This window comes from Tamandua tetradactyla, chromosome 20, assembly GCF_023851605.1.
Source record: "Tamandua tetradactyla isolate mTamTet1 chromosome 20, mTamTet1.pri, whole genome shotgun sequence".
NCBI lineage: Eukaryota > Metazoa > Chordata > Mammalia > Pilosa > Myrmecophagidae > Tamandua > Tamandua tetradactyla.
Window position 1 is genome coordinate 2,963,704 of NC_135346.1, and position 26,926 is coordinate 2,990,629.

A 26,926-nucleotide genomic window follows, 5' to 3' on the forward strand; every position below is an offset into this window, starting at 1 on the left:
TGTGTTTAAGTGGAAGGTGGGCCAGTAATTCTTCATAGAGGAGTGAAGACACCACACAGCAGTCATCTCCCTCCTCAGGGGAGTTGAGATCACTAGGACTCAACTGCCGTTTGGAGGCCACTGCCACTGCGAGGTAAGTAGCCACTTCTCAGAGCCTATCTAAGCCTCCACCTTGCGAAGGTGTAAAGAAGAGAGTAATGGTGGGAGGCTTTGAGGAGGGCATGCAATGAGTTGTAGACATCCAGGAGTTGAGCCTGGCTGCAGGACGGGGTGCTTTGAGTGGGGCCAAGGCAAGGTGCTCTGGAAGGTGGGTCCTGCTGGAGGAGGCTGAGGTCTGATGCGCCCCATTTCCCCTCAGATGCAGAGGGCTCCTTTCAAGGGCAGCTCCCCCCCTTAGAAACTAGGGTTGGCCCTTCTCTTGTGGTTCTGCTGGAGTCAAACCAAAGCAGGCTGGTTAGCACTAACCAGAGCTTGCAGGCGCAGGGAAGGGTGGGGAAGGGTGGAAGAGTGCGTGGTCCTACCCCTTGAGCTGTCAGCGTAGCACCCAACCTAGGAGGCTGGGGTGATGGCAAACAAGTCACCCTTATGGAGATTGTGCTCTTGTAGCAAAGCTGTTCCATTGATCTATATAGCTCCCTCTGACAATACTACACTGTCTTAGTCAAACTTCTGTTGTAATCTTAAAATTGGGTAGAGTTCAAAACTAGTGGTCAATAAGAGAGTGGGGAAAGGGTGTGGGATGTTGGGGTTTTCTTTTTTCTACTTATTTATTTTTATGGACAAATGCAAATGTTCAAAAAATGATCAGGGTGGTGAATGCACAGCTGTGTGATAATACTGTGAACCATTGATGGTATACTTTGTATGGACTGCATGGTGTATGAAGATATCTCTATAAAATTACATTTAAAAAGTAGCAAAAGTAAAAATAGTAATCTTTAAAGAGATTATTGAAAGAGTACTGGTAGTCAAGAGAGCTTTGGGTGTCATTTAGGAATTGGAAATTTGGGAGGAGAGAACGGGAATGGGGCTGGGTTAGGGACAGGGAGAAACAAGAAGGAAAAAAGAGAAGCAAGAGGAGAGAGGGAAAAGAGCTTCCCTTGGGTGGAGATTGCTGCCATTTCTTTTGTGTCAGTGTGCACAATCCCTTATTCCTCCTTGTGTTCTCAGGAAAGAACACTCGAGACGTTCCCTGGAGATGAAGGGAAATGTAGCCCTTCATGGTCAAACTTACCTCTAGCCCAAGCCTCTCTTTCTGTCTGTCCTTCCTCTTTCACTGGGCTGTCCATCTTCCACAGACATCCAATGTGCCCAGTCTCTCACTGCTTCCTGCAAAACCTTCTCGCCAGAAATAGAATCTGAAATCCATTCACATTGTGGTGCTGAAATCCCAGAGTTTCCCTTCACAGGTGTAATTACACTTCAACGAGGGTCAGAGCCCCGGAATTGGAAAAGTGACATTGTAAAGGGTGAACTTCTGCTAAGAAGTGGGAAGAAGGACACCCTTCTAGGGCACTAAGGGGCATCCAGCCTCTCTGAAATCACTCCTTTTCCCTCAGAATATTGCCAGCACACTTCCCTCAGGTTCGTGGCTTCCTTCTAAGTGATGTTCTTGAGCAAAGAGGACACAATGCGTGCACCTCCCATCTGGGAAGATTCTGTCCACCAAGCCTTAGGGAGACTTGAGTTGTTTCATCTAGTCATAGGATTTAAACACATTTATTCATTTGTTTGTTGGTGTGCTTGTCTGATGCCGTTGTGACCCTTTCCATGTCTTCAGTCCCTTTGTGAGTTGGCCGAACAGGGTGAGGGCTGTGGTATGCAGCCAGGGGAGCTCCCAGGGGTCTGCAGAAATGGTCACAGTTTTGGATAACAGAAAGAAGTGAAGGGTCAACTAGACATGACATGTGAAACAGCCAGTGACAAGTCTGTGTCCAGAGAACCAGTGACGCACAAGCTCTGGCACTAGGTAGAGTGGGCTGGGGCCCCGCCTCCACCACCTGACTGTGTATCATCATCATCACTATCATCATCATCATCATCATCACTGTCATCACCATCATCATTATCATTATCACCATCATCATCATCATTGTCATCATCATCACCATCGTCACCATCATTATCATCGTCATCATCATCACCATTGTCACCATTGTCATCATCATCACTGTCATCACCATCATCATCATCACCACCATCATCATCACCATTGTCATCATCATCATTGTCACCATCATCATTGTCATCATCATCATCATTGCCATCACCATCACCATCATCATCATCACCATTGTCACCATCATCATCATCATCGTCATCATCGTCATCACCATCACCATCATCATCAGCATCATCACTGCCATCAACATCACCATCATCATCATCGTCACCACCATCATCATCATCATTGTCATCATCATCATCGTCATCACCATCACCATCATCATTGTCATCATCACCATCACCATCATCATCGTCATCATCACCATCATCATCATCATCATTGTCATCATCATCATCGTCACCATCATCATTGCCATCATCATCACCATCATCATCATCAGTGCCATCACCACCATCACCATCATCATCATCATCACCATTGTCACCGCCATCATCGTCATCATCACCATCATCACCATCACCATCATCATCATCATTGCCATCACCAGCATCACCATCATCATCACCATTGTCACCATCATCATTGTCATCATCGTCATCATTGCCATCATCACCATCACCATCATCATCATCACTGCCATCAACATCACCATCATCATCATCACCATCATCATCATCATCACCATCACCATCATCGTCGTCATCATCACCATCATCATCACCATCACTATCATCATCGTCATCATCACCATCATCATCATCATTATCATTGTCATCATCATCATTAACATCATCATGGTCATCATCATCATCATCGTAATCACCATCATCACCATTATTCGTCGCCATCATCATCATCATGATCGTCATCATCGTCATCATCGTCATCATCACTGCCATCAACATCACCATCATCATCATCATCATCATCAGCATCATCATCACCATCATCATCGTCATCATTGTCATCGTCATAATCATCATCGTCATCGTCATAATAATCAACATCATCATCATCACCATCACCATCATCATCATCGTCATCATCCTCATTACCGTCAGGCATAGGGAAGTGCTTGGTAGACAGCGGGTGCTCAGTGCATGGTGCTTTCTGTTCCTGAGTGCACATGTGTGTGGGGCCCTGGGACACACCACATGGAAGACTCCCCCAGGCCCTGCTCCCCCAAAGTGGCAGCCCCCCCCTGGGAATTGAGGCAGGTACTCCTTCTGTGAGGGGACCCTCTTCCCCTGCTGAGGGCTTGTGCTAGCTCTTCCTTGAGCTCCTGCCAGCAGAAGCCTGGACTGGTGAGTCCCAGAATTGGCCAGACGCTTCACACAGCACTCTTTACCTCTAGCTATCTATCATCTATCTATCTATCTATTGTTTATCTATCATCTTTCTAATCTATGCATATATATAGAGAGAGATCTTCATGTACCACACAGTCCAACACACAGCTGTGTATTCATCACCATGATCATTTTTAGAACATTTGCATCACTCCAGAAAAAGAAATAACAAGGAAAAAGAAGACACCCATACATCCCACACCCCTTACCCCTCCTCCCAGTGACTACTAGTATTTCCCTCTACCCAACTTTTTACTCTTTGTCTCCTATCATTTATTTTTGGTTCTTATTTTTCACCCTGCTGTCCTTACCCTGGTAAAGGGAGCATCTGCCACAAGGTTTTCTGAGCCTCTCTTGTTTTGAGAGGCATTAACTGGCATATAGCTGTGGTTTAGAGTCAGATAATAGCTATAAAGGCATACGCCCTTCATGGCCTCACTGTTGTTGCCCTTGAATTGAAGTCTAGAGTCCAGAAGAAAAGATTGAGGCACCAAAGGAAAGAGATGGGGACAAGGAAGTGGGTGAGAAACCACAAAGTCAGTACTGGGCCTCTTGGCTCCAGCCCTACGTTCCCATGTTCACCCATGAAGGCCGAGCAGACTCATCCCAGCCCCAAGCCTCTCTCTGCCCATGCTGCTACTGTGCCCCGAATGCTGCAAAAGCCGTGGCCATCACAGTACTGGACCCTCCACAGGAATGTACGGCCTCTTCCGAGGGGAAGGTCCTCTTGGGAGGCACAGACAGAGCAGCTGCCATGTGCTGCTCTGGGGGACAAGGGGCCTCCAGTAATCTGCCCGTGTGACCCCAGGCACTGCCTGCCCCTCCCACTGCTCCCTCAGGCTGCATTCTTCTCAGCTCAGGGTCACTCACGGAAGCCCCTAGACTAACCCAGCCCGCACCTCCCACTCTCAACACCCTTCTGCTGCGTGACTCCGTAGCTGTCACTTATTCTGGGGCTGGAGGTGGTGGTGGCAGAGGCAGAGGGCTGTCTTTTCAGTTAACATTTTATTTTGAAATAATTTCAAACTCATAAGAAAATTGCACAAAAAACATTTACAGAAACCAAATGTATAGAACTCCAAAATACCCCTAACCCATATACCCAAATTTACCAATTTTTAGCATTTGGCCACATTTGTTTTCCCATTCTTTATCTATTTTATCTGTCTGCCTCAATATCTACTACCTATTTCTATATCTGTCTATCTTTTTTAAACATTTGAGAGCTTGCTTAATACTTGCATGTACGTTTCCTAAGAACAAGGATACTCACTTATGTAACAATCTTAATTATCAAGTTCAAGAAATTTAGCATCTGAATATACATATGTACATATAATTTTGAATATACAGATATGTATATGATAAATATGCAGGTATTTATCATAGGCATACATACTATAGGCATATATATGTATATTATAATAAATATACACATATTATATGTGTGATATAAAGCATATAGTCCATATTCCAATTTTTCAGTTGTCTCAAATACCTTTTTTAAACATTTTTTATTTTGAAATATAACATATATATAAAACAATAAATTTTAAAGTACATTGTAGCAAGTAGTTATAGAACAGATTACAGAGTTTGGTATAGTTTACAGTTCTACAGTTTCAGTTTTTTCCTTCTACCTGCTCTAAGACACTGGAGACTAAAAGAAATATCAATATAATGATTTAGCACTCATCCTCATTTGTTAAAACTGCCCTTCTCTGTATAACTCCACCATCACCTTTGATCCTTCTCCCACTCTTTTGGGGTATTTGGGCTCTGCCCATTCTAACTTTTTCATGTTGGAAGGGGCTATTGATAATGTGGGATAGGGGGATGGAACCAGCTGACGTTTGGAGAGGCTGGGCCCTCTGGGTTTCAAGACTTATCTGGTCCAGGGACCCATCTGGAGGTGCTAGGTTTCTGGAAAGTAAATTTAAGGCATACAACCTTTGTAGGATCTCAGACAGAGCCCTGGGTGTTCTTTAGGGTTGTCAGGAGTGGTGTTGGTTGGGGTCTGGCAAACTGTGGCAATTAGCATTATCTAGTGGAAGCCTGCATAAGAGTGGCCTCCAGAGTAGCCTCCGACTCTAGCAAATGCCTTTTGGGTCCTCCCTCCTCTATTATAACTTCAGTGCCAGATCATGTATTCCCAGCAGCCATTGAAGCCCCTCACCCACGCCCCACTGCCCTAGTGCGGACAGCGTGGCCCCGGCTCTGCAGCCACAGGACACGAGGTGCACGGGCCATGTCACTGGGCTGAACCCAGAGGCAGAAGATGGGAGATGGGAGATGGAGCGGGGACTGGGGAATAAGAGCTCACTGTTGACCTGACACCCCTGAGGATGCTGTGGTAGCGTGAAAGGCTGGCGATGCCTCAGGGAAGCAGACTGAGAGTGGACCTTTGGAAGGTGGAAGGGAGGGGGAGGAGATGCTGACGTTTAGTATTTTTTGTTTTATAAATAAGTTTCTTTATAATGATATTTATATAATAAAAACAAAACACATGAGACTCACAAGTTATACAAAGAAATAGATGTATAATAAAAACCACAGTACAGACTGACAGGCAGAAATTTAAAGGAGTTAATAAGGAGTTAAATACTCAGTAGACAACTTGAGTTCTAAATTTCACTTTGTTGCCCACAGTGAGTTGGAATTGAACATCTCTCTTCAGGAATTCTTGTCCTGGAAATTCTGGAAACTGGTAAGTTATATTTGATAAGTTTAAGTTAATGACCTATTTCCATGTGCTACCTAATGCTGCCTTAACGTGAAGGCTGACATTTATTCTAAAAGCGCCCAACCAACCCATGAGAGGTTTAGCTGTCTTCTGACATGGCATTGATTTCTTCCATTGTTCAAGCAAAGAGCAGTGGATCAACCAGTTACAAAATTGCCTAAAATCATGCAGTAGACAGAGGAGAAATGTGGAGAGGCTTGTGTATCTCCAGCCGGTTGCTGTGCTGCCCTCACTGCTGCCAGGCTGGGGTGTGGGTCTCCTGCACTACGGATGGGCAGTCACTTGACAGCATGATCCATCCCTGTGGCCTGGAAGATGCAGTGGGCACATCTGCAGCACCGCCCGAGGTCTCGGGACTGGAGGAAAGTGTTCTGGAATGCACCGGCCAGGCACATACCCCATTTACAAAAGATCAGAGCTCTGTGTTTTTTCCTCTGTTTTTTGTGGACCAGATGTTCCAGGCCAAAGGGAAGTAGGAGCAAGGTCAGGTAGGTGGTGGTGGGGACGGGAGAATGAAAATGCATGAGATTCCCTAGAGATCTCCCTTTGTTTGGGGAAAGTCGCTAAGCCTAAAGGAGGGTAGCTGCAGCCCCTGTGAAAGCACCATGGGTCTATTCCTGGATCTAAACAATGTGCAGCGCAGAAGCCGCTTCCTCTGGGAGCATGCAGCCCTGTCCCCTCGCAGCCCTGTGGGTCCAGGCAAGGTCAGTGAAGCCATTACGTGTAAAATTAGAAGCAGCTCTCACATCCGGCCACAACATAAAAGAAACCAGACACAAAGGATGGTAAGGAACTGGGAATTAGACAAAAGAGTCACGAGGCCATAACAGACCTCAAACTTGAGGGGCCAAAGTCCTGCTCCTCTGGGTCACTTCAGCATCCCTTTGTTCCTCTCCAGGTGGCCGCCACTGCTGTCAGGAGGTGATGGACCTCTCAGTCTCCCTGGACTGCTTGCAGGGAGCACCTCTGCCCTGCAGTCTCTTCTTCCTCACCCACCTCCTCTTCCTCGTCCAGCCTGAGCGGCTGAACTCAGGTAGCATATCTGTTCTGCAACTCAGGTGGCATACCTGGTCTGCACTCAGATAGTGTACTTGGTCTGCATTCAGGTGGTGTACCTGGTCTGCACTCAGGTGGTGTACCTGATCCGCACTGAGGTGGTGTACCCGGTCTGCATTCAGGTGGCATACCTGGTCTGCACTCAGGTGGTGTACCTGGTCTGCATTCAGGTGACATATCTGGTCTGCACTCAGGTGGTGTACCTAATCCGCACTCAGGTGGTGTACCTGATCTACACTCAGGTGGCGTACCTGGTCTGCACTCAGGTGGCATACCTGATCCACACTCAGGTGGCATACCTGGTCTGCACTCAGGTGGCATACCTGATCCGCACTCAGGTGGTGTACCTGGTCTGCATTCAGGTGGCATACCCGATCTGCACTCAGGTCTTGTACCTGTTCTGCACTCGGGTGGTGTACCTGATTTGCACTCAGGTGGTGTACCTGATTTGCACTCAGGTGGTGTACCTGGTCTGCACTCAGGTGGCGTACCTGGTCTGCACTCAGGTGGCATACCTGGTCTGCACTCAGGTGGTATACCTGATCCGTACTCAGGTGGCGTACCTGGTCTGCACTCAGGTGGTGTACCTGGTCTGCACCCCACGCAGTTCCAGCATGGACATGACCATCTCAGCTTCTGTCCAGCCCAGGGGGGAGATCTTGTAACTTGGTACCAGGCCATGCTGGTCGGTAAAACACACCAAGATTCCCCTCCTGGTTGTTAAATGGATACTGCCCCCGTGTACCTTCTAGCCTTGCGGTGCCCACTACTTCCCCATGACCCCACACCTAACAAACATGGCAGGAGGCATAACAAGGCAACTCTTCTGGTCTGTGCCCTGCCTAGCCAGTTGGTAAACATTTTTCTCATGTAATTGTATTGAGACAAATTCACATAACAAAGAAATCATCAGAAGTATACAATCACTGGCGCAGTGTCAACACATGGTTGTGCATTCAGCCCCATGGTCACATTTAGAACAGTTTCATTACTTCAGAAGAGAAATTAAAATAAAAAAGAAAACCTGAATCCTCCCCCCCACCATATTGACTCATGGTGTTGGTATGGTACATTTGATACTGTTGATGAAAGAATATTAAAATATTACTGTTAACTATAGTCCATAGTTTGCAACAGGTACATTTTCCATCTACCCCTCTATTATCAACTCCTTATAATAGTATATATCTGCACCAGTACATGAAGGAACTTTTTTATATTGATACAGTTAATCATAGGCATTGTCCACCACGAGATGGCATGGGCATGGGATGGCAGGAAAAAGCTGCCAAGCAGCAGCAGGAACCAGGAATTCTCATGGAAGTTTGTAGAAAACACATTAGCATGGGGAGGGCCCCGAGGCCATGTGGAGGCACCAGAGACGAGGAAGACAATCAAATGAGATGAAATCAAGTTTATTGTGATAAATCTCCAAGGCAGATTTGGCTTTACATAGGAAAATCCATGAAGCAGGGTGCCCCCACAGATTGTTCTTAGAATATCCTTTGCTATCACAGATTCTATACATATGCACGGTTAAAAATTAGAAAATCAAAGAAGCAAAAAATAAGAAACCATCTATTCCCATCACACAGAAATGACCAATAATCTGACGTATCTCCTTTCAGATCTTCTTCTCTGCACATTTAGGAAATGAATGATTTTTATTACATTGATCATAGTGTACAAACTGTTCTGAAACTTGCTCTTTTTTTTTTTTTTGGTCAAAGATTGCAGTAACATTGCATTTCATTTAATACCTTGAACGTATTCAAATTTACAGAATTGTCCCCAAAATTATGACAATTGCAGCTGGTTGGTTCAAACCAATCAGCTGTCCAGGACCACACACCGTGACTGGTTGTAATGTGTCTTGTGTGTCTCTTCATCTAGCACTTGCCTCTTCTCATGACAATTACTCGTTCAAGAAAACAGGCTAGTTGTCCAGTAGGATGCCTCACTTTCCTCATTTGAATGGTTTACTGTAGATTTCTGACCTGCAAAGGTGTGAGATCAAACATCATACGTGATGAGGGTTGATTTGAGCAGTGGTTCTGCTTCTCTGCCCTAGAGGACATCAAGGTGGTCGGCCCTGGGGAGCCCATCCTGGCCCTCGTTGGGGAAGAGGTGGAGTTCCCCTGCCACCTGTCGCCGTACGTGGACGCCGAGCACATGGAGATCCGCTGGTTCCGGAGCCAGGCCTCCGACGTGGTCCACCTGTACCAGGAAGGGCGGGAGCTGCTTCACCTGCAGATGGCAGAGTTCCAGAACAGGACCAGGCTCATCAGGGATGAGATTGGAGATGGCAGCGTGATCTTGCAGCTCCACAGCATTGTCCCCTCCGACGAGGGCCTCTATGGATGCAGCTTCCTCTCCAGCAACTTCTCTGGAGAAGCTGTCTGGCAGCTGGAGGTGGCAGGTGGGTTACCAGGCCAAGCCTCGGCAGAGAAGAAGGAGGCTAGGGTTAGTTTGGCTAGAGCTGCATTGCTCAAGAGTAGGATAGAAGCCCAGAGAAAGGGAGGACATCCTTAATTTAAGGAAAAACAACGGTTAGAAACTGAGGGAAAGGTTTATTTATATAATGGCTCTTAAAGTTATGAAAAGATGATTACTTTTATTCCTCGTGAAAGAAAGGCAAATTAAAGCTACACAGAGTACAATATTTCAGTTATCGGATTGGCAAAACTCAAATGTTCAACCACACACTCTATCAGTGGAGCTATAGGGAAACAGGCCCTCTCATGCCTTGTTGGTGGAATTCAAAATCATGACGCTCCAGTGGAGAGGAATTTGTAATAGGAGGACTACCTAAGCATCTACATTTTGGCATCAGTCCCACCTCTGGGAATTTATACACCTACTGTAGAATGGAAAATGCATTATGCATAAATTTAAACTTTATATCCTTAATTTTAATTGCAAAATATCAGAAATGATCTAAATGCCCCAGCTTAGGAACCAGCGTGGAGCACTATCCAGCTGAAAAAAAATGAAGAGCTCTCTGAACTGATGCAGAGTGATCTCTAGGACATATTGTTAAGAGAAAAAAACAAGATGCAAAAGAGGTTCTATAGTATGTAAACCTTTGTGGAAAAAAGGAGAAACATTGCAAAAAGAAACATGGGAAGGATAAACTAGAAACCAATGAAGGTGACTATCAAATGGGATATAATGGGTTGTAATGGAGGGAGGAGGGCATGGGACTTTCCTGGGTATACATTTCATGCTGTATGTACATTTGAATCATATAAATGTTTTACACATTCAAAAAATAAAGCTAGCTGCACACGGTCGGGAAAATGAAACAGCACACATAGCAAAGGCACTGAGCTCTGCTGGGACGCAAGAGAGAAGTTCATCTACTAGACTGTGGGGTGGGAAATTCTTCATTCTAGGGGTCTGTGTCTTGCATAACAGGATAAAATGTTAGTGGCTCTTCCTGCCGGATGGCTTCCCCCCACTTCTAACTGTCTTGCAGGGGTAGTACCCCTCCCGTATGCCACCCCTGATCTGAGCTGTCATTCACAGCTGTGGGCAGACGGGGCTTCGAGCCCCACACATGGTGACAGCAGCCACCATCCGTGACACCACTGAGTGGCGACAAGTAGTGAGTGGTGGCATGGACCTCACCCACATCTTCCTGACAGTCCTCACGTCTCCTGCCTCTCCAGGGCTGGGTTCAGACCCTCACATCTCTCTTGAAGACTTCAAAGAGGGAGGCATCCAGCTGCGGTGCAGCTCAGGAGGCTGGTACCCCAGGCCCAGGACGCAGTGGCGAGACCAGCAGGGACGATGCCTGCCCCCTGAGTTTGAGGCCATCGTCCAGGACCGGCAGGGCCTGTTCAGTCTGCAGACCTCTGTGGTCGTCCACAGCGGGGCCCACAGCAACGTGTCCTGCTCCATCCAAAACCCCTTCCTGGCCCAGAAGAAAGAGTTCGTGCTCCAGATAGCAGGTCAGTGGACGAGTCCCAGACCCCACCCATAAGGACACAATGGTACTGCACGTGGGGTGGGCTGGGCTTGACACTCCAAAAGAGTCAGCAACTCGGCTTTCAGGAACCTGCTGACAACCTGAACAGGAAGTAGGGGATGCCCCAGGAAGCCAAAATTTATGTGACAAAAGCTATGCCCAGCAGCCCATAAACCACTCATTAGAGGTCATCCCGAGAGCGTCCTTGTTCCTAATCTCATCCCTCAAACACTATTTGTGGCACGCCCACAAAGTCCCCCCAAACTGCCACCCCGTTTCACAGTCTAGTGAGGAAATGGACAAAATGCATAAATTACATCCTACCTTAATGGAGGAAAACGAAACAGGGGCAGTGCTCGGAGTGGCAGGGCATGGATGTGGATTTAAAAGAGGTGGGTCAAAAAAACACAAATAAAACCAACACACAAAAGAGGTGCATCAGGGAATGATGCTTAGCAATGAGTTGAAGCTGATATCACTATCTAGCATCAAAGATCATTAGGAGGCATCCACTGAAGGGTTTACATACGTGGTTCTGATTGCTTTAAGTCCAAAGGGATGGGGAAAGAATTTACAATGACAAGTTTTCTAAAAGAAGCGCTCTAAGAAAAGGTGGAGCAGAAGGTGACTGTCCCTTTGGCACCAGGAACATTTCAGTTTTTCCTTTTTAGATTTGCATTCGTTCTTACGGAGAGTGTGAGCCCCATGGAAATCTGCAGGGAGGGCATCCAGGTAGAGGGAACAGCAAGTGCAAAGTTCTGAGGTGGGAAGGGGCGTGGTGAGTGGCTAGAGCTCAGGAGAGGGTTAGTAGAGAGTGAATTCAGAGGGCAGCAGACCCTGAGCTCATCACAGCACTGACCCCTAGGCTGGTGTTTCCAAACCATTCGGAGGGAAGGACCAATCCACCATGATTCAATACTTTTGTAGAATATAGTAAAAATGCATTACTAGAAAAATAAAGTTAAAAATCAAAGACGTCTGAGATAAAAGCTCCAGTTCTGCATAATTAAATTCAACAGATGAAGATTACTCTATCGAATTGCCATCCAGTTTTTCAAAGGGTGAGTTTCTGACTGCTGAGTGCGCTGGCCTGGCCACAGCCTCCCAATACAGCACAGGGACAGGTGAGGCCACTGCCCCTCAGCACTTACACGTTTCTTTTAAGTAATTGTATTTTAAAAATAACAATTACCTTTTTTAATTGCTGAAAGACTATTGAAATTGCAGTATTAATTATTGTCCGTAGTTTACATTAGGTGTATTTTTTTGCATATACTACCCTATTATTAACACCTTAAACTAGTGTCTTATATTTATTATTATTCATGAAATAACATTCTTATTCTTGTACTATTAACCAAATCCACTGTCCATAGTAAGGTTCACTGTGTTACATGGTCTTATGTTTCACCTTTTGATTTTTCTTTGAGTAACATGTATGCCTGATAGTTTCCCCTTTTAACTACATTCACCTATCGTATTCACTGCTGTTAGCTGCACTCACAGTACTGTGCTACCATCACCAACCTTACCCATCGACCTAAATAGGTATTCTCTACAAATTAAGCATCAGTTTCGCCTTCTCCATCCCCAATCACTCCCCTGGAAACCTATATTCTAGATTCTAACTCGATGGGTTGGCTTATTATAATCAGTCCACATCAATGAGATCATATCGTACTGGTCTTGTACTGGCTCAGTTCACTCAGTACAAGGTCGTCGAGGTTGTCCCATGCTTCAGGACCCCATCCCTTTTCACTGCTGAGTAATATTCCATTGCAGGTCTACACCACATTTTCTGGACCCATTCATCAGGTGACAGACACCTGTGCTCCTTCCATCTTCCGGCAGTTGTGAATAATGCTGCTAAGAATATCGGTGTCCAAATATCTATTTGAATCTCTGCTTTCAAATCTTCAGGATTACACCTGAATCTGCCAATCACTTGGGGTAGAGTTGTTTCTAGACACTAGTAATAAGCAAGCTGAGGAGGAAATTTAAAAATTCCATTTACAATAGAAACACAAAGAATCAAATGTGTAGGAATAAACTTAACCAAGAATGTACAGGACTTGTACACAGAAAACTATAAAACATTCCTAAAAGAAATGAAAGAAGACCTAAAAAAAAAAAGGAAATGCATTCCATGTTCATAGATTCGAACACTGTTATCATTAAGATGTCAATACTACCCAAGTGATTTGCAGGTTCAATTAAATCCCAATCAAAATTCTAACAGCCTACTTTGCATAAATGGAAAAGTCAATTATGAAATCATTTGGAAGGGTAAGGGGCTCCAAATATCAAAAAAAAAAAAATCTTGAAAAGCAAACAAAGTCAGAGAACTCACACATCCTCACTTTAAAGTTTTACTTCTTCCTTTCCGATTTGGATGCCCTTTCCTTCTTTTACTTTCCTAACAGCTCTGGCTAGAACATCCAGTACAATATTGAATAACAGACGTGTTAATGGGCATCCCTGTCTTGTTCCAGATCCTAGAGGTGACACATTCAGTCTTTTACAACAGAGGGCAATGTTAGCTGTGAGCTTTCACATGTGCTTTTTATTATATTAAGAAAGCGTCTTTTTATTCCTATTTTTCTGAGTGGTTTTATCAGAAAAGTATGTTGGATTTGGTCAGATGCCTTTTCTACTTCAATTGAGATGATCCTGTGGTTTTATTATTTTGTTTTCTTAATGTGGTATATTACGTTAAACCACCCTTGCATGCCTGGGATAAAACCCACTTGACCATAGTGTATAATTCTCTTAACATGCTGTTGGGTTTGATTTGCAAGTATTTTGTTGAGAATTATTGCATCTATATTCGTAAGAGTAATTGGTCTGCAACTTTCTTTTCTTGGAGTCTCTTTATCTGGTTTTGGTATTGGAGTGACGATGGCCTCATAGAATGAGTTAGGTAGTGTTCCCTTCAATTTTCTTGAAGAGTTTGTGCAGGATTGGCATTAATTCTTCTTAGAATGCTTGGGAGAATTCATCTTTGAAGCCATCTGATCCTGGGATTTTTTTTCATGGGAGGTTTTTGATGATGATTCCATTTCTTTGCTTGTAATTGGTCTACCAAAGTCTTCAATTTCTTCTAAAATCAGGGTAGCTATTCATGTGTTTCTAGGAATTTTTTTCATTGTGTCTAAGTTGTCAAGTTTGTCGGCATACCGTTGTATGTAGTATCCTTTCATGGCCCTTCTTTTTGTCTATGAGTCAGTAGTAATGTCTCATTTCTGATTTTATTTATTTGCATCTTCGCCTTTTCTTTTTCAGTCTAGCTAAGGATTTGTCAATTTTGTTGATCTTCTCAAAGAACCAACTTTTGTTATGTAGAAAGAAACTCTTTTTTTATTCTCAATATCATTGATTTTGCTCTAATTTTTGTTATTTCTTTCCTTCTGCTTGCTTTTGGATTAGTTTGCTGTTCTTTTTCTAATTTCCCCATGTGTGTAGTTAGGTCTTTGATTTTTAGCTGTTTCTTCTTTTTTAATGTAAGCCTCTAGGGTTATAAGTTTACCTCTCGGCACTGCCTTCCCTGCATCCAATAAATTTTGATATGTTGTGTCCTCATTTCAGTCATCTCAGGATATTTACTGATTTCCTTTGCAATTTCTTCTTTGACCCACTGCTCATTTAAAAATCTATTATTTATCTTCCATATATTTGTGGATTGTCCAGTTCTTGATTTGTTACTGATATCCAGCTTTATTACATTATGGTCAAGGAAGATGCTTTGTATAATATCAGTCTTTTTAAGTTTATTAAGACTTGTTTTGTGACCCAACATGTGGTCTATATCAGAGAATGGTCCATGAACACTTGAGAAAAATGTATATCCTGCTGTTTGGGGGAGCTACATTCTATGTCTTTTAGGTCTAGTTCCTTTATCCTATTATTCAAGTTCTTTGTTTCCTTATTGATTCTGTGTCTAGATGTTCTATCTATTGATGAGAGTGGACTGTTGAAATCTTCAACTACTTTTGTAAAGATGTCTGTGTCTCCTTTCACTTAAAAATTTTTTTTGTAACCAATGTTACACTTTACGGGTACTTTAAAAGTAAAATATAATCTTTGTGAAGCCTGTATTTAGACAATAAATTTCTTAAATCAATTTAAAATTAAGGTGAACAAGGAAAAAGTCTACAAATACAGGTATCAGCATTTCTTGAATTCTAAATATTAAACACTAACTTAAATACCATTTGATTAGCTATTGAAACTGTGAATGTTCTCAAAATATCTACTAGAAAGTTATTAGAAGTTTTGCTATAGTAATGACCTATGTTACTGAACATTTTCAACTTTTTGGTTTCAAGAAAATATAAAGATACAAAGTTTTTAGAATTAATCTATGAAAATCTTATCTTTTATGATGTCATAACATTTTAAAATCTATTTATCTAATATTACTATAGCTACTTGTGCTTTCTTTTGGTTACAGCTCGCATACAGCATCTTTTTCCATCCTTTAACTTTCAATCTGTTTCTATCCTAGGGTGCAAGATAAATCATTTGTGCAACATATAGGTGGATCATAGTATTTAATCCACTCTGTCAACTTGTGTCTTTTAATTGTGAGTTCAGTCCATGAACACTAGAAATTATTGCTTTAAAGGTAGATCTTGGGTCTTGCAGCTTATCCTAAGTCTATAAATACAGATATCAGAGTTTCTTAAATTCTAAATATTAAACGCTAAATTAAATACCACTTTATTAGCTTTCAAAACCGAATATTCTCAAAATATCAAGTAGAAGTTATTACAAATATCAGCCTTGCTATAGTAATGACCTATGTTACTGAACATTTTCAAGTCTTGGATTTTAGGAAAATTTAAAGATACAAATGTTTTTGAGATTAACATATGAAAATCTTAACCACCAGAAATGGATATCTTGGTTAGCTTATCCATAGGCATATTAAATGAAATTAATCATTGTAAAACCTGGGTTTGTACAATAAGTTTCATAAACCAATTTAAAATTAAGGTAAACCAGGAAAAAATCTAGAGATACAGATATCAGAATTCCTTGAATTCCAAATATTAAACCCTAACTTAAGTACCATTTGATTAGCTTTCTCCTTTCACTTTTGCCAGTGATTGTCTATTTTATCCAATATAATAGCTATCCCAGCTCTTTTTGATTGCTGCCTGCATGAAAATTTTTTTTCCAGCCTTTCACTTCCAATTTCTTTATATTTTGGGTTCTAAAATGAGTCTCCTGTAATGGCATATAATGATGGATCATATATATATATATATATATATATATATATATATATATATAGCTTGTTTGTTTTCACATGGGCAGGCATAGGGAAACGGACCTGGGTCTCCAGCATGGCATGTGAGAACTCTGCCACTGAGCCACCATTGCCCATACTAGATGGGTCATATTTTTTAGCCATTTTGCCAATCTTTGACATTTGATTGGGGAGTTTAGTTCATTAACATTCAGTATTGTTACTATAAAGGCACTGCTTATGTCAGCCATGTTGATCTCTGACTTTTGTCATATTTTTTTCTTGTTTCTCTTTTCCTTTATTGCAACCTCCTTTTAAGTATAGTTGATCTTTTGTGATGTACCTGACTGATCCCTTTCTCATTTCTGTTTTAGTATATTTTAAAAAATAGTTTCTTTGAGGTTGTATTTATATTATATTGTACAAGCTGCATATATCGATAACCTAGTAATTTGAAAAGATACTAAATGACACTCAGTAGCATACTTATTCTCTGAATATTTATTTCTTCACACTCCTCCAAGTCTATCGCTCCTGTGTTTTCTTTTCCACCAGCAGAATTCCTTTTGGTAATATTTGTAAGGCAAGACTTTGTTTTTTTTACTAACTCAGTTTCTGTTTATCTGTGAATATTTTAAACACTCTTTCATTTTGGAAAGACAGTTTTGCCAGATAATGATTTTTTTTTTCTGGCTGGCAGTTTTTCTCTTTTAGCACCTTAAATATATTATACCTTGCCCTTCTCCCCTCCATGGTTTCTGATGACTAATCAGCACTTAATCTTATAGTGGAACCCTTGTTTGTGATGATTCGCTTTTCTCTTGCTGCTTTCAGAATTCTCTCTTTATTTTTGGCATTTGACATTCTGATTAGTATGTGTCTTGGAATACCTCTCTTAGGATTTATTCTGTTTGGAGTACATTGCACTTCTTGGACATGTATATTAATGTCTTTCATAAGAGTTGGCATATTTTCAGCAATCATTTATTCAAATATTCTTTCTGTCCCTTTTTCCTTTTCTTCTCCTTCTGGGACGCCCCTGAGGCATTTGTGTGTTTTGTGCTGTCACTCTAATCCCTGAGACACTGCTCATTTTTTTTTCAATTATGTTATTTATCTGTTCTTCTGACTGTATGATTTTGATTGCTCTTTCAGTTTGCTGATTATTTCTTCTGCCTGTTCCACTCCGCTGTGGTATTCTCTATAATGTATTTTTAATCTCTACTATTGTGTCTTTCATTCCCATAATTTCTGTGATATTTCTTTTTAAACTTTCAAATGCTTATGTTCACACATGGTCGTCTTAATAGCCTTTCTCTTTATGCAGATTTTCCTTCATTTCTTTGAATTGACTTAGATTTGTTTAAACTTCTTTGATTAGTTGTTTCAAATTCTGTGTTTCCTCTGAAGTTTTAATTTGTTTCCTTGTCTGAGCCATTCTTCCTGCTTTTTAGTATGGCTTATAATTCTTTGCTGTTGCCTAGATATCTGATTACCTTGATGAGTTAACTCTGAAGTTCGTTTCTCCCACTTGTCTAAGTTTTACTGTTGATTGTCTTTGCGTTAAAGCTCTTTTTGACATTTGGTCTAACTTATTATGGACACTTATAATAGCGTGAGTTTAACTGATTAGATTTTCTCATGTCTTCATCCGATTCTTGCCCTGGATATGTAGTACAATTTTAAATACTGCACTTTTTCTGTAATCGCTTCCCCTACAGGAGAAAGCTTTCTTTCCCCTGTTCCTTCTCCAGGAATCTTGATCTATTCTGTTTGTTTTTGTATAGAGTTTTCTCCCCAGCTCCTGCGACTTGTTTAAATTCTCTCCCTCACTCGGTGCCCCATTTTCCTTATACTTTCCGTTTGGTACCTCCAGCCTTACAGCAGTTCAGTTTATCACCTTGTTTTCCCTCTGGGAGGCTGCCTCCGTTCTCTTCCCAGATAGGTTGTCCTCCCCAAGAAGCCCACATGGGGTCAATCCAGCTTGGCGGACCACTCCTCCAGCAAAGCCCATTTTGTTCGTAGGGAGTCCCGCCCACAAAGTGGAAGGCAGTGGCTGTTGTCGAGGCCTCTCTCTCTCTGTCTCTTTCTGTCGCTCTCACGCCACCCTGGGTACCCTGTGCTTTGCAGTGTTCCTCAGCAGCTTGAGTTCGGCCTGGGTCTCTGTGGATGTGGTCCCTGAGCGAGGCTCTGCTGTGAGTCCCTCTGCAGTCTGTGTCCCCTGCGGGGGTCCCTGGGCTGCGGCCCCTGGAGAGCTCCCAGCTTTGCCCAGGATGGACGGAGGGGAGTAGAAGAGGAAGAGGCCTGGCCCATTCAGGGTGGAAGTTTCTGACCTGACATTTTTCTCTTTCATTTGTGGAGTCCTTCTCCATTCTCTACCGTCATCCACGGTTCGGAGCAAGTAGAATTTGTCTTGAATACTTGCTGATTCTCTGGAGGAGGTTATTTAAGGGAATGTCTTTTGTGGTCATATTGATGGTGACACTTTCCTCACGTGGTTTCATTATCAGTTTTTTTAAAGGTGTGGCAGGAACACAGGTAGAAGCCAAGTGTTGGCAACAATACAGAATGACTTATGGATTCTACAGTGTGAGTAGAGAGCAAGAATTTTCTGGGTTTCAGATATTTAAAAAACACCTTGTCCCAACCAAACCATTCCTGTCAATCCTAAAGAACACCTAGGGCTCTAACTGAGATTCTACAAAAGCTTCACATATTAAGATTACTTTCCAGAAACCAACAACCTCTGGATGGTTCCTAGGCCAGTTAAGTCCTGAAACCCAGAGGGCCCAGCCTCTCCAGAACATCAGCTAGCTCCATCGCCCTACCCCATGTTATTGACAGCCCCTTCCAACATGAAAAAGTTAAAATGGGCAGAGCCCAAATACCCCTAAAGAGTGGGAGAAGGATCAAAGGAGAAGGAGGAGTCATAATGGAGAGGATAGGATTTACTAATGAGTCTGACTGCTGAATCACTATTATATAGATATTTCTTTTAGTCTCCAGTGTCTTGGAGCAGTTAGAAGGAAAAATCTGAAACAGTGGAAATGTAACCCACACCAAACTCTGACATCTGTTCTATAACTACTTGTTACAATGTTTGTTGAAGTGTATCGCTTTTTTGTATATATGTTATATTTCATATAAACAAGCAAACAAAAACCCCTTGATTCTGAGCCCTCTGTGTGTAGGACCAGACTGGGAATTCTGGCCGCCAGGGCTGGGGTCCCATGAGTTCTAGACTGGGGAGGGCGGGGGAAGCGCCCGGCTGCTGGGTCCCAGCTTGGGATCCCTGCCTCTGCCTTCTGTGAGCGGGTCGGGGTAGCGCCTCCACGGCAGGTCACAGATGGTGTGGAGGACCCTGGAGGTTTGGCCGGCCACCCAGGGCCACCAGGAATGTCTCCCACCACGCGAGGGACGGATAGTCTTGCCACTTTAGAGTTTAAGTGGCGCCCAAATGGCGTCAATCCCCTGGGGGGTGTTTTCCAGACGTGTTTTTACCCGGGAACTCTCCCTGGAAGGGCGCTTTCCTCGGAACTCTGGGGGTGCTGCCCGTCCTCCTGGGGCTCCTCGCGGCAGTGGCGTGGCACTTCTTCAGGAGGCAGCGGAGAGCTCAGGGTACGCGGGGCCGCGGGGCGGGGGCGCGGGGCCGGGGGCCCCTCTTGGCGCTGGCTTTGGGTCGGTGGAGGGGCCCAGCTGTCGGCCGTGGGAACCGGCCCGGGAGGCGCATCCCCCCACCTCTCCCGCTTCCTCCCTCCCTGTAGAGAAGCTGAGGAAGCAGGCAGAGAAGGAAAAAGGTAAGCGGAGGAAGGGGCGCGGTAAGGCCCACACTCGGACCCCACAGGGGGTGTTGGGGTGCGGGGGCGCCAAGGCGGGCCCCAGCGCCGGAAGGCCTGGCAGCCGGGCGGGAAGGAGTGGGCCCAAGCCGCTGCTCCCTTCCCTCCCCCTGCCGGGACCCTCCCCGCGCCCCGCGCAGCCCCGGCCCCCCCGTGTTCACCGGCGCCGGCCCCATAGTCTGTGCACTGTGGACAGTGACGCCTCAGTGCTTTTCTGTTTTATCCCCTTCGCTCCCGCCCCTGAGAGATTTCCCCCCTTGTCTTCGTTTCTCCTCCAGGGAAACTCACCGCGGAGCTGGGTAAGTTGTGGGTGGCGACGCCCTTGTGCGGGCTGAGGGCCCGGTGTACGCCTGTGTGTGTGTGTGTGTGTGTGTGTGTGTGTGTGTGCGCGCGCGCACACGCGTGCGGAGGGGATTCAGGCGCCAGGTGGCGTTTGGGCTCTCTTGCGGAGGGAGAGATGCTTGCCAATGATCTAATTCCAAATCCACCTTTCCACTCCTGGACTTGGGAAGGACCGGCAGGCACTGAGACGCGCGGCACAGACCTTGCGAGCCCTCCCCACACAGCTGCAGGATTAGGTTAAAACCCACCGTGAGACGTTGGCTCCTAAGAAAGTCCCCTTTGTAACGTAAATGCCGCCAGTGTGAACGGTGGCACATTGAACTTGCACCAAAGTGGAGGAACTTAATCAGATTCACTTTTTTCCCCAAGGGTCACAGCAACTTGAAACCAAGGGGTTTCACGAACCACCTCCCAAGCCCCGGCAAAACTCCAGAGGAAGCTGTGAGGCTGGGGAAGCCTGCCCATTTCGGTCCACCTGGTTCTGCGGGGTTTGGGGGGGGGGGTCCCTCAGCAAAACCATAACAACATAGTCTGAATGAGTGCAGGATGTTGCCTTTCCCAGAAGCATTCGCTTTGAAGAGAGGAGATAAGGTGCAGAGATCAAAGGCATGAATTTCTAGTGGCAAGATGTCAAAGTCCTTGGCATCTGGGCAGGGAAATGAACTGGGCGTGATGTCCTTCCAGCCCTTTAAACAATGTCCCCAGCAAGTGACTCTGAGACTCCCCTAGGTTGCGCTCAGCAGCTCTGTACCCCCCACGGGAAAAGCTCCTGCTGTCAGGACTCATGAGCAGGAATCTTCTCAAACCAGATCAGACCTCTGCATAGAGGCCGGCAGTCCATGGACTGATTTCCCTTCCTGGCCCTATGCAGATTTCTGCCTTTGAGCAAATAGGATGCAGCAACGGAAACTTGCAGATGGTCCTTTATTTAGGGCAATACAGAAGCAAGGGTGGAGTTGGGGGGAGCAGTAGTTTATGAATAAGGAGCGTCGTCCCAGCGGCCTGTCTGGGGAAGGGGTTGTCAGGTGTCCCCAAGGCTGACGTTTTCTGTGTGTCTTGCCTACAGGGAAGCTGCAGACAGAGCTCGGTAAGTGACCCTTCTTTGCAGTATTTTTCTTCTCCCCCTCCCTTCCCTCACCCCCCTTGCATCTGGTCATCCATTTACCTTCTTCTCATCTCCCAACCGGGCATGATGCCCAGGATGGAACCCCCGTGACTGTGTGGGTGGCAGAGGAGAAGGGGGAGGGGCAGGGCAGTGGGTGAGAAATGAAATGAGTGGGCAGGGAAGCTGGGGGTTCCTGATGTTCTAATGCCACGTTTTTCCTTGGTTGCTTCAGACTGGAGAAGGGCTGAAGGCCAGGCTGGTGAGTGGAACACCTTTTCCCTCCCACTGCTGCATGTTTACATCTCAACAGCCCTTTGATTAACCACACTTCAATCTGATTTCCTTCCACAGCCTTCCACGTTGCATGTATTAACTGATCTGTCACTTGGCAAAGTTTGAGTACAAGTTTTGCTATTATGTTGTCCCGAGGCCTAAGCAGACTGTAAGACTTGGTTGTGCAGGAGAATCACCCACCCTCAGGGATTCTGACTTTGTGGGGTTGGCTGGACACATTGCTGTATTCGTAAATACATCTCTCGTACCTCCTTCCAATCCCGCTCCCCTATAAAGCAAACAATCTAATGTGTATCTTTATTTTTGTACGTATTCTTTCAAAATGTAGATTTCTGTTTTGTGCACAAGCATTTTAGTTTACATTAGGAACATTTACAATCTTGTTATGTTGCTTACTTTTTTCACTCCTTACTGGCATCTAATATCTGTCCCGTCTCCCTGCCTGCACTTGGTGTGTTTCTCCTTCTTGCTGCAGGGTGCCCCATTGTAGCCAGCCGTCCTCCTGGAGTGGGCATCCAAGCTACCTCCATCTCCACACCACACAAACAACCTGAATGAACAGCCTCAAACGCGTTGCCTTATTGCCCTGATTTTTCTGGCATATACACCCAGGACTGGAATTGCTGGCCCTTGGGGGATACATCCAGAAAATGGGATAAGGCTCCCCAAAAGGCAGAGCCACCCCTCCTCCCATCTAGCACTGCCCACACCCCATATAAATCAGCTTTCTAAGGTTGCCAGTTCTGTGGGGAAAAGTGATTGCTCGCTGTTGTTTCAGCGTGAACTCCTGTGGACACTAAGAAGTCTGAACATTTATGTATATGCAACTTGCCTTTGGGGGCTCTCTCTTCTGAAAGTTGCAGTTCATATCCTTTGCCCATTTTTCTATTTGGGAGGCTTTTTCTTATCGAGTCACAGGAGTTCTATATATAGAGAGAGAGACCTGCCTATGGTGCCCTTTACGGAAAGGAAACATTTAATTTTGGTAAAATCAGATCCATCAAAATTTTACATTATGGTTGTGTTTTTGATGAGTTTAAGGAGACCTTTCCCACACTTAGTTCTCAAGGATATTGCCCTACACTTTCTTCTATTAACTTTATACATCTTATGTGTAGGCCATTAACTGTCTAGAATTGGCCATTTTATGTGGATTTAGGTGGGAATTGGGGATCTTTCTCCATATGGTGAGCCAGTTTCCGGAGCACCCTCTACTACGACACATCCCCGATTTCTGCCTCGCTGTAGGGTGTTGAATTTAGGGCACCAGTTCCCACGTTTGGATGAGTCTGTCCATTGGCCCACTTATTAGCTCATTGCTTTTACTGTCATGGTGTATACAGAATAAGTTTTTATGGTGGAACTGCAAGTTCTCCTTCCCAATTTCTTCTTTCTTTCTAAAGTTATTGGATCTTTATGTTCATATAGTTTTTCGGATAAATTTATGGAGGTAAAAAAATCAAAAGACGTTTTGCATGGGATTGCTTTGAATGTATAGGTAAATTTGTGGAGAACCGACAGCTTTATAGAATTGAGTCATCCTATACAAGACCCATGTGGATTTTAAAGATTTACTGGTTATTTGGATAGAAAACTAGCATTCAAAAACTCTGCTCTAAATTTATGAAGCTCTGAAAATGGCTCCTATTGCTTTTGCTATTTTGGGACTTGGCCATCTCTCAGTTGCAAAACAAGATAAAACAAAATACAAATTACTCAGAATAGTTTACCTTAAAAGGGAGGCAGGTGAGAAAAGAGGGAATGTGGACAACATCCTAGGGCAGGCGCCAGGGTCGGCTGAGCCTCTGGGGTACTCGGCAAGTTCTGCTGTCCTGCTTTTCCCAGCACAGTTCCAGCCTGCACGCAGCTCGGGCACAATCCCCTGCTAATGCCAACCCCCAACCCAACCCTGTTCCCAGGAGGATGGTGTGGTTGCTCTGAAACCCTGCCAGCTGTCCTGGCAGGAATGGCGTTATTCCATTTGTAGGGCCCTCATGCATCTTGAGTCTTCCTATCCTCTGGTTCCAGAGTTATTGATTCAGATCTCTGAGACTCTTTTTCCTCTTTGTTTGGTTTCAGAGTGGAGAGCAGCACAACAATATGCAGGTAACTGAGCCAAGAAACTGGGATCAAAGTACTTGGTGACTGGGGTTGTCTGTGTCTTAGAGAGAAGAGAGGTGGAAAAGAAGGATGCCGGAACAGAGGGAGGATCTGCCCAGGAGTCGAGCATGTGGTCCTGCACATCCAGACACACAAACACACTTGCACACAAGCGCACACATGTGCAACATGACACATGCTTGTGTGTGCACACATGCTCACCCACACATGTGCCCAGATATTTGCATGCACATATATGTGTGCATTCACACATGACACACCTGCTCCCTCCCTTGCCCCCAACAGCTCTCTGGATTTTACCAGGGTTGTTTCCTTCGGCAGGAAGACTGCAACAGGGAATACAGTCTATAAAGAATCGCAGGTCCATTCTCTTTATCTGACAAAGGCATCCTCAGGTCCCCCACCCTAAAATGGGGCTGTCTGGGGGAGAAGAAGAGGGGTGCTGGAGTGCAGGGAACTGGAGTAGATGATCTCAGAAGACCCTTTCAGTTTTCTTTTCCCAATTTTATTGAGATATTCACACGCCACCCCAACCAATCACTGGCTTACAGTATCGTCCCATAGTTGTGTATACATCCCCAAGATGAATTTTAGAACATTTTCATTAGTTCACAACAGAAATAAGGATAAAAAATAAATAAAACCCAATTCCTTCCCTCCCCCTTAGTTCTGCGATTGTTGACCCCTAGTATTGGTGTAGTACATTTGTTACTGTTGATGAAAGAGTATTAAAATATTACTGTGAACTATAGTCCATAGTTTGCTATAGCCATGTCTTCCCCATACACCCCTCTATTATTTTTTTTTACATTTGTAGTGGTTTGTGGAAGAACTTATTTGCATACATGACTAAACAACCACTGTCAATCAAATTCACCTACAATATGTTACTATTTATTATAATCCCAAGAACGAGCTACCAACACCTCTATTCATTTCCCAGACATTTAATTTCAACATGGTTAACAGTTCCGTACATATAAGGTACCCGCTCCCCCTTCCCTAGCTTTGTCTCTCTAGGTACCCGATATTCTACATACTCTCCTCATGTCTGTTTTTATTATATTACTCATCTAGCCGTAGACTGGATAAAGAGGGGCATCAGTCACAAGATTTGTTTCCACCATCACGCAGTCACAAGATAAAAGCTATATAGTTATACGATCATTATCAAAGATCCTTTCAGTTTTTAAATTTTAAGATTGCTGGGCGGGCAACTGTGACCCAGTGGCAGAGTTCTCACCTGCCATGCCGGCGACTCAGGTTTGATTCCCAGAGCCTGCCCTGCAAAAAAAAAAAATTAAGATTGTTGTAAAACTGCGGTCCAGAGCGCAGGTGATGATTTCAAGGCCACACGGTGATGGGACCCAGCTGGGAAGCAAACCCGACAGCGCTCCTTCCCCTCCGCGCGACTTGGCTCCTGGGGGGAGCAGACCCGCCTCCACCTCAATAAACCTAGCTCCTTGGCCATCTCCGCTCTCCATGGCACGCGGGGTGGAATTCAGTAGCCTTCCAGCTCAGGAAAGAAACGAGATCCCTCTCCTGACTTTCAAATGCTCGGGAGTAACTAGCCCACCGCTGGACTTCAGGGATGCCGAGGGCCACAGGCATGGGGGTGGGATGACGGTGAGGGCGCAGGATCAAGTCCACCCGCCCAGGACAGGGGCCGGCGGGGACCTGGGCGGGCGCTGACCCCAGTGCCTCCGCGCAGCCGACGTGACCCTGGATGTGGACTCGGCGCACCCGAGCCTGGAGATCTCCGCCGACCGCAGGAGCGTGTGGTCCGGCGACGCAGCGCGGGGCGCGGCCGCCGACGACCCGGGGCGCTTCTCGGAGCAGACGTGCGTGCTGGGCCGCGAGCGCTTCTCCACCGGCCGCCACTACTGGGAGGTGCACGTGGGGCGCCGCAGCCGCTGGTTCCTGGGCGCGTGTCTGGCGACGGTGGCGCGCGCGGGGCCGGCGCGCCTGAGCCCGGCCAGCGGCTACTGGGTCATGGGGCTGTGGAACGACCGCGAGTACTTCGTCCTGGACCCGCACCGCGTGGCGCTCACGCTGCGCGTGCCCCCGCGGTGCGTCGGCGTCTTTCTGGACCTCGAGGCCGGAAGGCTGTCGTTCTTCAACGTGTCCGACGGCTCCCACATCTTCACCTTTGCCGACGCCTTCTCGGGGGCGCTGTGCGCCTACTTCAGGCCCAGGGCCCACGACGGCCGCGGGCCCCCGGCTCCGCTCACCATCTGCCCGCTGCCTGTTAGAGGCACGGGCGCCCCCGAAGAGGACGACAGGGACGCCTGGCTGCAGCCCTACGAGCCCTCGGAGCCCGCGCCGGGCCCGTGGTGAGGCGCCTTCGGGGTGGGCGGCAGACCCCCACCCCCACCCCGGGTCCCCCACCCCCTACCCCGGGCCGTTGCTTTGCTCCCCCGCTTCCTCCAGCGCGAGCACGTGCACCCACGGGGCTCCCTCGCCGCAGCGCGAGCCGCGGCCACAGCCCCCCCGCAGCAGGCAAGGGCAGAAGAGAAGGGAGCTTTGCATATGCCGATGTGTACCTGTGTGTGTGTGTGTGTGAGTGTGTGTGTGTGTGCGCGCACGCACGTGGTGGTCCTTACGGGAAAGAGCAGGCGATTCCAAAGCCGCTGTGTGTGTAGTATAGCTCTGAGCAAACGAGGAAACGTACTAACTTTGCTGGGCAGGGTGCTTACTGCAGGGGCCAGGAAAGGAACATGGCACGGAAGAG

General features: G+C 45.6%; 1 protein-coding gene across 2 annotated transcripts; it reads left to right on the plus strand.

Moving 5' to 3' along the window:
* Window positions 1-26,579, plus strand: BTNL9 (butyrophilin like 9). 2 transcript variants are annotated; one of them, XM_077138269.1, is made up of 12 exons: window positions 1-133; window positions 6,127-6,184; window positions 7,119-7,253; window positions 9,348-9,695; window positions 10,948-11,229; window positions 19,987-20,115; window positions 20,262-20,294; window positions 20,612-20,632; window positions 21,742-21,762; window positions 22,013-22,039; window positions 24,154-24,180; window positions 25,907-26,579. In XM_077138269.1, exons 3-12 carry the CDS (start codon window positions 7,145-7,147, stop codon window positions 26,530-26,532), a joined length of 1,623 nt encoding a protein of 540 aa, XP_076994384.1. In that variant the 5' UTR covers window positions 1-133; window positions 6,127-6,184; window positions 7,119-7,144; the 3' UTR covers window positions 26,533-26,579. The 2 variants fall into 2 exon arrangements, with proteins under 2 accessions (XP_076994384.1, XP_076994385.1); XM_077138270.1 differs by lacking the exon at window positions 20,262-20,294.
* The last annotated feature ends 347 nt before the right edge of the window (window positions 26,580-26,926 follow it).

Excerpts from the sequence above, each read along its gene's own strand:
- BTNL9 (XM_077138269.1), top strand. The coding sequence starts at position 7,145 with ATGGACCTCTCAGTCTCCCTGGACTGCTTGCAGGGAGCACCTCTGCCC. Across the intron at positions 20,116-20,261 it reads GAGGCAGCGGAGAGCTCAGG|AGAAGCTGAGGAAGCAGGCA; the intron begins GTACGCGGGGCC and ends CCCTCCCTGTAG. Across the intron at positions 22,040-24,153 it reads AAGGGCTGAAGGCCAGGCTG|AGTGGAGAGCAGCACAACAA; the intron begins GTGAGTGGAACA and ends GTTTGGTTTCAG.